Source organism: Coregonus clupeaformis, chromosome 18 (genome assembly GCF_020615455.1).
Source record: "Coregonus clupeaformis isolate EN_2021a chromosome 18, ASM2061545v1, whole genome shotgun sequence".
NCBI classification, from domain to species: domain Eukaryota; kingdom Metazoa; phylum Chordata; class Actinopteri; order Salmoniformes; family Salmonidae; genus Coregonus; species Coregonus clupeaformis.
In genome coordinates this window covers 8,594,437-8,608,238 of record NC_059209.1, presented here as the reverse complement: position 1 = coordinate 8,608,238, position 13,802 = coordinate 8,594,437, and the positions used below count along the sequence as shown (strand labels likewise).

General features: G+C 42.9%; 1 protein-coding gene across 1 annotated transcript in view; it reads right to left on the bottom strand.

The window, feature by feature from the left end:
- The window catches only part of adgrv1 (adhesion G protein-coupled receptor V1), a 230,482-nt gene extending 216,691 nt beyond the window's left edge, over window positions 1–13,791 (bottom strand). Inside the window, exon 1 of the mRNA XM_041904508.2 lies at window positions 13,506–13,791. Within this exon, the coding sequence (XP_041760442.2) occupies window positions 13,506–13,617 (112 nt within the window). The 5' untranslated portion in view covers window positions 13,618–13,791. The remainder of the gene's footprint in view (window positions 1–13,505) is intronic.
- Between the last annotated feature and the right edge of the window lie 11 nt (window positions 13,792–13,802).

The following is a 13,802-nucleotide window of genomic DNA, read 5'->3' as shown; positions in this document are numbered from 1 at the left end:
CTCAAGTTTTGAGGGAGCGTGCAATTGTCATGTTGACTGCAGGAATGTCCACCAGAGCTGTTGCCAGATAATTTAAAGTTAATTTCTCTACCATAAGCCACCTTCAACGTCGTTTTAGAGAATTTGGCAGTACATCCAACCGGCCTCACAACCGCACACCACGTGTAACCACGCCAGCCCAGGACCTCTACATCCAGCTTCTTCACCCGCAGGATCGTCTGAGACCAGCCACCTGGACAGCTGATGAAACGGAGGAACATTTCTGTATGTAATAAAGGAAAAACTCATTCTGATTGGCTGGGCCTAGCTCCCCAGTGGGTGGGCCTGGTTACCAAGTGGGTGGGCTTATGCCCTCCCAGGCCCACCCATGGCTGCGCCCCTGCCCAGTCATGTGAAATCCAAAGATTAGTGCCTAAGTAATTTATTTAAATTGACTGATTTCCTTATATGAACTGTAACTCAGTAAAATCGTTGAAATTGTTGCATGTTGCGTTTATATTTTTGTTCAGTATATTTATTTCAAATATTAGTACATATCTTACACATATGTATTGTATTTGAAACATATGTCAATATATTAGGCTTCTGTATGAGGTGTCTTTGGTTGATCACGTGAGCACGGTGCCAAGTAATAGACATGCTGTCTGATGCTGACAACCTTCTAAAAAAAGACTCCTACAGCAGACACACAAGTACACGATGACTCTGTCAATGTGCGCCAATCACTGGATCAGTGCGATTATAACTGCGATTATTAATTAATTTGAACATACATACTGTGCTTTCTTCTAGACCTGCTTTATTCTATTGAAGCTTGTTCAATCCCATGCTAATGCAAATGCCAAGCCAATGTTTTAAAACCCAGTCTTGAGAATTCATCGTTTTTATGATGGGCTTTCCCAGCCCTTAGATTTCCCTAGTTCTAAAAAGTCCTCCCACGGATGAGCCTGTGGTTGTGTCTAGCGGTTTATGTTCACACAGATCCACAGGATTTAAACATGGGGCGGCTGTGGGATTTCATTCATCATCAAGTTCTGTTTCCTGATCTGGAGTCAGCTGGGCCACATTGGAAGTGTCTGTCAGTAACTCTAGTACATCACAGTGTCTGTGACAGGGGGGTGTCTTTCCATTGATCTGGGATCAGGGTTACCCTGTGAGACAGGCCACACTGGGAGTGGCAGGCAGTGCACTTCATACATCCCAAAGTGTCGCTACATACAGTGATTTTAGAAAGTATTCACACCCCTTGACTTTTTCCACATTTTGTTGTGTTACAGTGTGAATTGAAAATGGATCACATTGAGATTTTGTGTCACTGGCCTACACACAATACCCCATAATGTCAAAGTGGAATTTAAAGCTGAAATGTCTTGAGTCAACAAGTATTCAACCCCTTTGTTATGGCAAGTCTAAATAAGTTACATTTGCTTAACAAGTTACATAGTAAGTTGCATGGACTCACTCAGTGCGCAATAATAGTGTTTAACATGATTATTTGAATTACTATCTAATCTCTGTACCCCACACATACAATTATCTGTAAGGTCCCTCAGTCGACCAGTGAATTTCAAAACACAGATTCAACCACAAAGACCAGGGAGGTTTTCCAATGCCTCGCAAAGAAGGGCACCTATTGGTAGATGGGTACAAATAAAAAAAGCAGACATTGATTATCCCTTTGAGCATGGTGAAGTTATTAATTACACTATGGATGGTGTATCAATACACCCAGTCACTACAAAGATACAGGCGTCATGCACTAACTCAGTTGTAGGAGAGATGGGAAAACGCTCAGGGATTTCACCAATGGTGACTTTAAAACAGTTACAGAGTTGTAATGAGTGTGATAGGAGTAAACTGAGGATTGATCAACATGAAGTTACTCCACAATACTAACCTAATTGACAGAGTGAAAAGAAGGAAGCCTGTACAGAATACAAATATTCCAAAACATGCAGCCTGTTTGAAACAAGGCACTAAAGTAGTTCTGCAAATAATTTGTCAAAGGTACGGCAGGGCGACAGTTAGCCTAGCAGTTAAGAGCGTTGGGCCAGTAACCGAAAGGTCGCTTGTTCGAATCCCCGAGCCAGCAAGGAGGCAAGACCTGCTGTTCTGCCATTAAGCAGGGCAGTTAACCCCCGGGTGCTGATGATGTCAATTAAGGCATCTCTCTGATTCAGAGGGGTTGGGTTAAATGCAGAAGACACATTTTGGTTGAATACATTCAGCAATTAACTTTTTGTCCTGAATACAAAGTGTTATGTTTGTGGCAAATCCAATACACAACTCGCCATATTTTACATTTACATTTACGTCATTAAGCAGACGCTCTTATCCAGAGCGACTTACAGGAGCAATTAGGGTTAAGTGCCTTGCTTAAGGGCACATCGACAGATTTGTCACCTAGTCGGCTCGGGGATTAGAACCAGCGACCGTTCGGTTACTGGCACAACGCTCTTACCCACTAAGCTACCTGCCGCCACTCGCCATATTTTCAAGGATAGTGGTGGCTGCATCATGTTATGGGTATGCTTGTAATCGTTAAGGCCTGGGGAGTTTTTTAGGATAAAAAGTAAACAGAATGGAGATATAAGCACAGGCAAAATCCTAGAGGAAAACCTGTTCCAGTCTGCTTTCCACCAGACACTGGGAGATGAATTCACCTTTCAGCAGGACAATATCCTAAATCACAAGGCCAAGTATACACTGGAGTTGCTTACCAAGACAACATTGAATGTTCCTGAGTGGCTTAGTTACATTTTTGACTTAAATCGGTTTGAAAATCTATGGCAAGACTTGAAAATAGCTGTCGAGCTATGATCAACAACCAACTTGACAGAGCTTGAAGAATAAAAAAAAATGAATAAAAAAAAGTGCAAATATTGTACAATCCAGGTGTGCAAAGCTCTTAGAGATTTACCCAGAAAGACTCATAGCTGTAATCACTGCCAAAGGTGAGTCTAACATGTATTGCCTCAAGGGTGTGAATACTTATGAAAATGAGATATTTCTGTATTTCATTTTCAATAACATTTCAAAACATTCTAAAAATGAAAAAGGCTGCATGTTAGAACCAGCTATAAACAGGGCTCAAGTCTCAACCAATCTAGCTTGGCCCTGGTAGGCCTTTCAGTCAGGCTAATGTTAGTGATGAAACCACCATGTTTTGCAGTTTTCCTGGAAAAGGCTGTTTAATTTTCTCTTCATTTCTGTAGCTTGGTGTCTTTGCCAAAAGTAGAATGTATCCTCTGTGTTTGTTGGTTAGTTTTCTATTTGAGCAAACTCTACACGAGTGATGCCACCCCCATGTGTTAGGCTACCTCAGAAACCACCCTCCATGACATTTCTCCTCGCTGGCCACGAAGGGCTGCCTTATACGGTCAGCACACAAACCCATAATTGCAATTTCACATATAGTTTCTCCTTCAGTATTTTTAGATCAGTGGAAGTTCTCAACATCCAGAGTTTGAGGGAAATTAAGAAATGTAATAAGTGACTATGGCAAAAAACATACATCATTAAATGTGACGAAAATTGTTGTTGGCTAAACACTAATTTAGAGAGCTATTCTGGAAATGCACTTCTATTTATTTTGGGGGGAAACACAGAGAAGCTAGCATTAGCCCAACAATTTTGGAAATGTGTTTTTGAGGGGTGCAGAGAGGTCTGAGTGGGAGAAAAAGGATATCATTCCATCTTAGGGAGAAGGAGAAAGTATAAAAAGAAAACAAGAAAGGTCAGTCACATATTGTCAGACGTTTGTTTGTTCATTTAGATCCCCATTAGCTTTTGCAGAAGCAGCAGCTACTCTTCCTGGGGTCCACAAGAAACATAAAACATGACAAGTAACAAAACACTGATACACTGGTAGGCAAGGAAAGTCGCACAAATTAAAATTACAACGATATACAAACAATGCAACAACAAAAAAGAATACAAACAATACAATCACAGGTTATCAAGCACATTGACAGCATACTTTTTCTACCAAATTATATTCCTCTTGTGGAGATGGTGCCAATCACGGGTGCATTTTTACTGTGGACAGGAAAAAAGAGAATGTCTAACAGAGGCATTGCCCCGTCCCCACGGCTGCGGTTGGCTGCTCTCAAATTGCACCAACTGCATCTCACATCTTCTCAAACCAAAAACACAATGATTTTTTTTCTTTGAGAAAAGTGGGTAGAATCCCAGACAAAACAAGCGAGTTCCATTGAGTGCTCTGAGCGCCCTGGAGCTGGCTCTCTCTTCTGACTGATTAGCCTGTACAACACACACAATGATTGAGCTAGACAGAAATGCACTTTCAGGGGATTAAACAAGGACGAGCTCTCTACAGCACCCGGACAAAAAGGGCCAAATTAGACAGAGTATTACTTCATCGCATGTAACCAGTGAGGCCTGGATGAAATGCTAATTGCCTTTCAAAGACGTCCAAAACAGAGACGGGACCCAGAGGGGTGGCTGTTGTTAGGGCGGGAGCGGGACATCACAATTCACTGACCAACGCACCGTTCTTCAGCAGGCTTCTGTTGTGCCTGTTCTTTTCTTTTCGCATTGTTTTTTTCCTCTCTTTTCTTTCTCTCTCTCCTTTTTTGCATGCAGGACTCCCCCTCCCACCCAGCCGAGTACAAACCCCATTCAGACAGAGAGTTCTCTCTCTCTCTCTCTCTCTCTCTCTCCCACACCCCCTTCAGTATGGGCAATGTGGGAAACTCGTTCATCTCCAGGCCTCTCCACTGGGCTGCTCTTGGCAGACTGGGGACAGATGGCAGAATTGAGGCTTCAGTAAATCCCTGATCAAGTGTGGCCGGTCCCGAGCAGCGGTACAGCCAATACACAGCCTATATCCCGCACTTCCACTAACAAGCAGGTCATTAAGTCTGTCTCAGTGATCCTTCCCTGGTCCTTCACAGGCTACACAGGTTCTCTCTCCCTCTCTCTCCCCATCATGTAGTGAGTCCCTATACAACCTGGGTTCTGTTAACTGCGGACACCTGTTCGGTGATTGGTATGGTGATGTTGCATGCTGATCAGTTTATCCTTGAAGACAATAAGCATAAGCAAGCAAACCATTCCAGACCCCACTTTGATAAGATCATCAATTCATCCAATAGGAACCGTCTGTCTTCAAGCATACAGTAGATACGGTACTTTACTATGAATCTGTGTGACACTTCCTAATCCACAAACTGTTACAGGTTATCATTGACGGCATATCCTGTACAGTGGCTAAGATGCATAAATGCCTAAATCCCAACTAATTCCTTCTTATCCATTTTCTCAGCATTGCAACACGTAGTATAAAACACAAGCCCTGGTCAAAAGTAGTGCACTATATAAGAAATAGGGAGCCATTTAGGATGCACACATGAACTGACAATCTCATGTCACAGCTCCTCTCTGGGGACCACAATAACCACCCAGTTTTCGCCTGTTGATCTCTAAAATCAGATGGAGATGATGCTCTAGCCTAATTTCCAAATGAAAGGACTTATAATATGGATAAACACATCTCCCACTCTAAATGTTCTGCAACAACAAGACACCAGATCTCTATTCCAATGTGCAACTTGAGTAATTCCTGTAGCATGGGTCCCTGGTTGGTAGAAAAGAGCCAGAGACACATAGTCAAGAGAAAGAACATGAAAGAGAAAGAGGGTGTTGTAAATAGGCCTGCTTCTTTTCTTGAATGGTAACGACATATTGAATGCTCCCCTTTATAAGCCACACACACATACAAAGGCGCACATATCTTTTTTAATTTTTTGGTAAAAAAGCATTCCCATAAATGAAAAAAGAGACGTGATCGTTTCTCAATGTAATCAAGGTATGAAATGATTGTTATTGTCAATTACAATCTCGTTTTGGGCTTAGTTGTAGTCAATTTGCAGTGTATAAATTATTATCATTATGTTCCGGCCTCCCAACCATCCTCTGTCCTCCACTCGTTACCTGTATTAATGGCACCTGTTTGAACTTGTTGTCAGTATAAAAGACACCTGTCCACAACCTCAAACAGTCACACTCCAAACTCCACTATGGCCAAGACCAAAGAGCTGTCAAAGGACACCAGAAACAAAATTGTAGACCTGCACCAGGCTGGGAAGACTGAATCTGCACTAGGTAAGCAGCTTGGTTTGAAGAAATCAACTGTGGGAGCAATTATTAGGAAATGGAAGACATACAAGACCACTGATAATCTCCCTCGATCTGGGGCTCCACGCAAGATCTCACCCTGTGGGGTCAAAATGATCACAAGAACGGTGAGCAAAGATCCCAGAACCACACGGGGGGACCTAGTGAATGACCTGCAGAGAGCTGGGACCAAAGTAACAAAGCCTACCATCAGTAACACACTACGCCGCCAGGGACTCAAATCCTGCAGTGCCAGACGTGTCCCCCTGCTTAAGCCAGCACATGTCCAGGCCCGTCTGAAGTTTGCTAGAGTGCATTTGGATGATCCAGAAGGGGATTGGGAGAATGTCATATGGTCAGATGAAACCAAAATATAACTTTTTTGGTAAAAACTCAACTCGTCGTGTTTGGAGGACAAAGAATGCTGAGTTGCATCCAAAGAACACCATACCTACTGTGAAGCATGGGGGTGGAAACATCATGCTTTGGGACTGTTTTTCTGCAAAGGGACCAGGACGACTGATCCGTGTAAAGGAAAGAATGAATGGGGCCATGTATCGTGAGATTTTGAGTGAAAACCTCCTTCCATCAGCAAGGGCATTGAAGATGAAACGTGGCTGGGTCTTTCAGCATGACAATGATCCCAAACACACCGCCCGGGCAACGAAGGAGTGGCTTCGTAAGAAGCATTTCAAGGTCCTGGAGTGGCCTAGCCAGTCTCCAGATCTCAACCCCATAGAAAATCTTTGGAGGGAGTTGAAAGTCCGTGTTGCCCAGCGAAAGCCCCAAAACATCACTGCTCTAGAGGAGATCTGCATGGAGGAATGGGCCAAAATACCAGCAACAGTGTGTGAAAACCTCGTGAAGACTTACAGAAAACGTTTGACCTGTGTCATTGCCAACAAAGGGTGTATAACAAAGTATTGAGAAACTTTTGTTATTGACCAAATACTTATTTTCCACCATATTTTGCAAATAAATTCAAAAAAAAATTCTCATTTTGTCTGTCATAGTTGACGTGTACCTATGATGAAAATTACAGGCCTCTCATCTTTTTAAGTGGGAGAACTTGCACAATTGGTGGCTGACTAAATACTTTTTTTCCCCACTGTAAATAGCCCTGTGGCTGAATCTATTTGCCTAACCCTGCTCTAGAGCAATTCAAAACGCTGATTGAGAAACTTTTTACTGAAGAATGCGTATGTTTTCTATTATTGTGTTTTGCGGTTTGTATATTGATGTGTATTGATGTTTATACAGGGCTCATCTGTAAAAGGGACCTTGGTCTTAGCATGATTCCCTGTCAAAATAAAGCTGAAATAAAAAGTGCACACACACATGCATGCATACACAGGCTTTACACTATCAGCGGTGCTGTCATCCAGCCTGTCTATATCCCCTGACCAAGCACTCATTAGGGGTGACTAATACAGGAGAGTGGGGTGGAGTCTGGGGTGAGGAGCAGGGTTGGGGTGGGTCTAATAAGGGTGAGATCTGGGGAGCGTGATCTGTCTATGACCCCCTCCAATGGGAGTCTGTGTGTGACTCTCCAACCGACCCCTGTAAATTAGGAGAGGAAACAGGAGGCACGTGGCTCCCCCTCTAACCAGGATAAGCGGTACGACCCGCGGGTGTTTACGAACGGATGGGGGGGGCGTCAGTAAATCCTACAGAACAGGAGCACTATAAACCAGAGAGCAATCAAATGAAGGCTTTTAATGGCTAACGAATATCTAGCTGACAGAATTGCTGCTTTGTATATCTTACTTTCAATGTTCATATTATAGAGATAGTGTAGCAACTGCAAAACATCTTGAAAATGATTTATAGGTATGTGGCATTGTAAATTCAGTCTTTATTGACAGTCCTTTCTTGTAGCTGAGGTAAGTAGGAGCTATGGACCTCAGTGAGAGTGGGCAAGCTGCATCGCATGGCCCAGCAGGGTGCCAAGTCTCTGAGGCGGCTTTAAGAACATCAGAGAGGGTCGAAGTTCAAGTTCAATGCCCCAAGAAAATGGGATGCAAGACAGCTGTAGGGGGGCTCTTCTTTGGCCCTACAGAGTACAATACAGAACAATATGTATGTGTGTGTGTGTGTGTGTGTGTGTATGGATTTGTTGAACTATTCTTGTGGGGACCAGAAGTCCCCACAAGAATAGTAAACTAACAAATATTTTACCAACTGGGGACATTTTGTTAGTCCCCTCGGGGTCAAATGCTATCTCTAGGGGGTTTGGGGTTAAGGTTAGAATTAGTGTTAGGGTTAGAATTACGTTAAGGGTTAGGGTTAGGAGCTACGGTTAGTTTTAGGGTCAGGGTTAGGAGCTAGGGTTAGATTTAGGGTTAGGGTTAAGGTTAAGGTTAGGGTAAGGGTAAGAGTACGGGTTAGGGTTAGGTTTAGGGTTAGGGGTTAGGGGTTAGGGAAAATAGCATTTTGAATGGGACTGAATTGTGTCCCCACAAGGTTAGCTGTACTAGACTGTGTGTGTCTGTGTGTGTCTGTGTGTGTGTGTTAATAGAGTATGTGAGTGCATTTGTGTTTACCTGTTTACGTGCGTGCATAGGGAATGGATTTTAATTTAGAAGAAGGTCAGGGCCGAGAGTGGGCTGTAGTGACCGAACGATCCTTACATCAGAAACCACTGCATAACAATTGCGGTCCGTCAGGCAAAATAAAGAGACCTCAGGATTGTTGGACCTCTCCAAGGGCTCATGATGTGTCCTGCCACTTTCCTGTCCCTGTGCTCCAAAGTCAACTGCTACTAAAACATGACACTCTGTCCTACTGGTTAGCGTGAACTGACAAAAGTACTCTGAACACAGTCTATAAACACTTCAACAGTGGATAAGTTAGAATCCGTCATTTATGTGACAAAGTCGAGGAGAAGAGACTGTTATTCTATCAACGTGATGGCAATAGCTTTAGACTGTTACTGCAACTTAAAACATGTGGTGATGACATAACCTAACACAGGTTTCTTCTCACGTCATCTCTCTTACATTTGAGCATGACACTCAATACCCGCCTATTAACTGACCGCAGCAGCGCTAAAACCAAATGACCTTCAATTCCTTTAGTAAGATCCATTTCTTTTGTCCCTCTTTAGCTACTGTCGTTTATTCAAATATTCCACTCCATTTAAGACGTTAACAAATAAAACAAGGAAAAATATGAAGTGTGTGTCTGTGTCTGTCTGTGTGTGTCTGTCTGTGTGTGTGCATGTGCGTGCGTGTGTGCGTGCGTGTTTCACCCCACGACACACTCATAGTCTCTTCATGTCTCCTTTTTGGAATCAGAGCCCTAATTATGCTGTCTGCCCACAGCTGTGCTTTTCCACATTGACCAAACATCACGTAATCGAGGAGCGCCCCACCACCAACCATCACAGACACAACCTGCAACATTGCATCACCATTAGCTTATTAGCCTGAGAGTTGATGATCATGTTATAAGAGTATAAAAGAGTATAACTTATCTCTAATGGGCTAAACTGCCCGTTATATGCTCAAAACCAAGAGGGAATTAATGCCATTTATGTATACTATCTGAGTGTGTTCTTGGCCTCCCAGTCTCTCTCCATAGCAGCACTCAGCTGAACTGCTTAACCCCAGTCATATTCCCACTGCGCCGCTACTGTGCTGTGGCTCCTGTGGCTCCTGTGTCTTTGTGTACTGGGCTGGGCTGAGCTGGCTGAATTGAGTGACTGTGTGCAGCCCAATGGCATGCGTGGGTGCTTTGTTTTAGCCGAGGCCCCAAAGTGGTGGGAAAGGGTTCTGAGACTGGTACCCCACTATTTACACTCTCAAGGTGTGGAAAACAAAACCAGACTGGAACTAATCTCTATCCCATTTTCCCACACCCTTAGCGTAAGTCCGCCTTGCTCTGTGGCACTGAACTATCTACATAGTAGTGTTACAATAAGAAATGGGCACAACGAATAAGCAGAGAACACATTATTATAACCCAAGAGGGCTGTGAAGAGTTCCAAATGTTTAAAGGAGGGATACTTGGAGAGATCCACAGCACTGACCTACCTTATCCTCTGTAAAGAAGCCCACAGAGAGAGTCCCATCTGGGCCTGGGAGTCTGAGAGTCACCCTGACCCAGGCAGGGTCCCCAGGATGAGGCACTTTCCCCTCCCCTCTATGCTCCATCAGAAGGCTGGAGGTGCACAGAGCTCCACTTCGAATGATTCCTTTTCAAATAATTAAATCAATGCTCTTGACATATGGGTGAGGCAGCTGCCCCTGCTGTGGTTCCTAGCTACATGCAGACACTTTACCAACGCTGCTTGATGAAGCAGGAGGAGGGGGCAGCATGCTAGGGGTGAGGAGGGATTGAGGGAAAGAGGGAGGGAGGGAGGTTGTAACTGCTGCTGGGTATCAAAGGACACCCACTCCCACCACCGCCGTTCCCAACACAAAAACAACCATCTCTGTGATCGATCTAGACAGCGCCCAGATGAGGTTATTTTCTAACATTGACTGCCTCTTATTGGGTGTGCTCTTTTGGGTTTTGGGGACATCACCTTGGCCCCCTGTGATGGTGCTGTTGGGAGGCTGTCTCTTTGTCTGGTGCTCCATCACGCCTTGCCCTGTGAGGCCTCTCTCCAGCAGACATCCATCTCAGTCTGGCTATGAGGCACTCTAGCACCTTATCAATTAGCACGGCCAGTTTATGGCACTGTCCCCTTTGTGTGCGGCTGCAGTAAGGGGAAGCCACAAAGGCAGAGCAGGGCAGGCAGTAAAACCGTTTCCGCCCAGTGAATCACACACAGGCGACTGCGCTGCAAGTCGTGCCAAGCAATGACATAAAAGCAAACAAACAAAAGAGACAAACAAACAAAATACATCTATGGCAAGAAATAGGACCCCAAGTCTGCCCAAAACACGGTGGAAAGTGGCTACTGTAGCAGACTGGGATTTACCACTCTTAAACACCCAATACAACCATTTTTATACCAATATCAAATAATTTCTGGGTAACAATGAAGTACCTTACTAGCTAGGTTTCCATTTACGACATATTTTCATGCGAATATTCTAAAATCTTCATAAAACAATATGCGCATTTTCCCACCAGAGATGTTTCCATCAAACAGACTTTTTGCGGATAAAAGGCTGTGTGATGACGTAGTGCACATAAAAATGACTTTTACCGCTAAATGACCATGTACCGAATGAAAAATACAAGTTAAATGAATTAGTTTCCATCGCATTTTCAACTCTACTGATGGTTTTGTCACAAAAACTGTTGCGTTGTATAGCAAATGTGTCCACTCAGGTCTTGGCACATGCGCTCTAGCCAATAGCTAGCAGATACAGTGCGGGTAGGCTACCTACATTATGAGATTATTATGGATAAACAATATTATTTGTATTTGTCAAACGGCAGCCAAGCATCGATCATCATGTCACCAGAAAAAGACCCTCGATATTTATTGGAAAGGAGCATCAAGCTCATCACCTTGCCCTTTCACCACCCTGTGAAGTTCATCATAACTTATTTAATCTGTAACCTAATAAACTGCATGCTTTCCCGAGTTGTAGTGGGAGGACCACACAACATATCATCACGTAACTCTAAGTTTACTTCAATATGATGGTTATTATATCAATATTTGCGCATAAAGACGTTTCCACCGCCATTTCTCACATAATTAATTTTACCGACACAAAAAGATCCCACCATGTCGAACGAACAAATTGTCTGTCAGCATTTATAAAATTGTACCGTCATTTCCTGTTTCCCTCAGCCCAGACTTTTTAAATCAGCATGAAATTGTTGGATGGAAACGTGGTTACTGTAATAGATTTCCATTAAAATTGGCAAAATTTGCTTTTTAGCAACAACAACAAAAGTTCTCAAATAAGAATTTTGCTAGGACTGTCTGTGAGTGGTCTGAGTGGGAAGGGGAAAGTTGAAAACTATCTGTTATTGGCAGAGGTTTGGAACTCTCTTTGTTATTGGTCTATTAACCAATTTACCACATTGTGATGTCACCATGGAAAGCCGAAACTCCCACCCATGCAAAACCTGCTGATTAGAAGTTGCTTTGCATATTGTATTTTCAACCAGCAACTATTGTTGAATAACACAGATTTTTTTTTAAATGTCACTTTTACAGTGTTAGTTTCATCAGCTGTTTTACAATAGGATATAAAACACAGGAAAAACATATTTTTGACTGCACTGGGCCCATAATACAAATCCTGTGAATTCAAGAGTTGAGAAAAAACTATTCTAGGTTTGCTGCAAGAGTAAACCAGTCTGATTCTACACTTAAACCCCTAAATGTCTGCTTAGCTACGGAAAGAAGCATTGCTGTTCCAAGGCCTGCAGACAGGACTTAATGGGCAGCATTATTATCCCAAGAAGGAGGAGCAGGTGTATGCTGAATGGATACAGAAGTGGTTCACTGCCCACTGACAAAATGGATTTAACTCAGCTGTGGCCCCATAGAGGAAGCAACAAAGGAGACTTAAAAGCACCAATATGACATCACGTCAAATCAATTAAAGATGGTGTGGATATTTTTAATTATATAGAAAACCGGACAGGCACTTCTAAATGTTAAAACATAGTGTAACAAAAATATGATATGCCTGCGCAAAGCAGTTATTTTACTGATGGCCACACTTGTACAATGCAAGCTTCTACAGTAGCATATGCGTAACTCAATGTGAGCCAAGATTACTAATGACTCCAGTGTAAGATTAGTCAACGGGGCCTTTATGAGCGGGTCCTAGCTCATGCGCTCCATGTGTGGCGGTTCCCCACGGATTGTTGTTTTATTTCAATGGAAAGGAGAGGAAACACACAAAGCACAGTGTCCACACTGAAGATCCAGAGAGTAACCATGGTACCGTTTGTCTCACTCGTCAATGGGTTATCCCGCCATTCATTTAGTAATTTTACTGTATCAATATTTAGGCTTTTCAAATGTATTAGCCACTCCGAGGGGATTTTGGCACTGTTAAAAAATAAATTAGTAGTGGCTCAATACTTTAATTGTTTTCTTACAGTGTTAGACAATCCCTCTGCATGAGCTGTCAGGTGATGATGACAATGAGGGGCACAAATACATATAGGCCTATATCTGACATAGGCTACTTCTGATTACTATAGAGTACCGTACTAACCTAACGTAGCATTAAGCAAAACAAATACAATCTTATGTGACAAATGGAGAAATTCGAGCCACTAAAATATTCTATAAAAATGCCCCCAATGAAAGTTGCGGGCGTATAAAGCCAAGAATCGTGCAGGAACAAGTTTTTATTAGTCTAATGATTGTCACAAATCAACTTGCTGTATAGTTAGTTCAAACACCTGTTCAAAAAATTATGAAATGTATCCAGACTTACCTGACACCTTGCTGGCTATCAATCCAAGATAAATTATAGAAATACCACTACTGTTGAGGATAGCATCGATAACTCCTATTAATAATCTCCCAAAGTTTCTGTCAGATGACATTATTGGTCAATGAATGCATCTTGATACTCGTAGCCTACTCCAATTATTGGGGTGCTCTTGACAGCTCTCAGTACCCCCAGCGAACAACCACACATAAAGCGTCACACTCGTGACGGAATATGGTAAATAACTAACGGTATTTCCTCTATGTATAAAACGGTGTAGTGCAATCGTTTTTTGTTCAA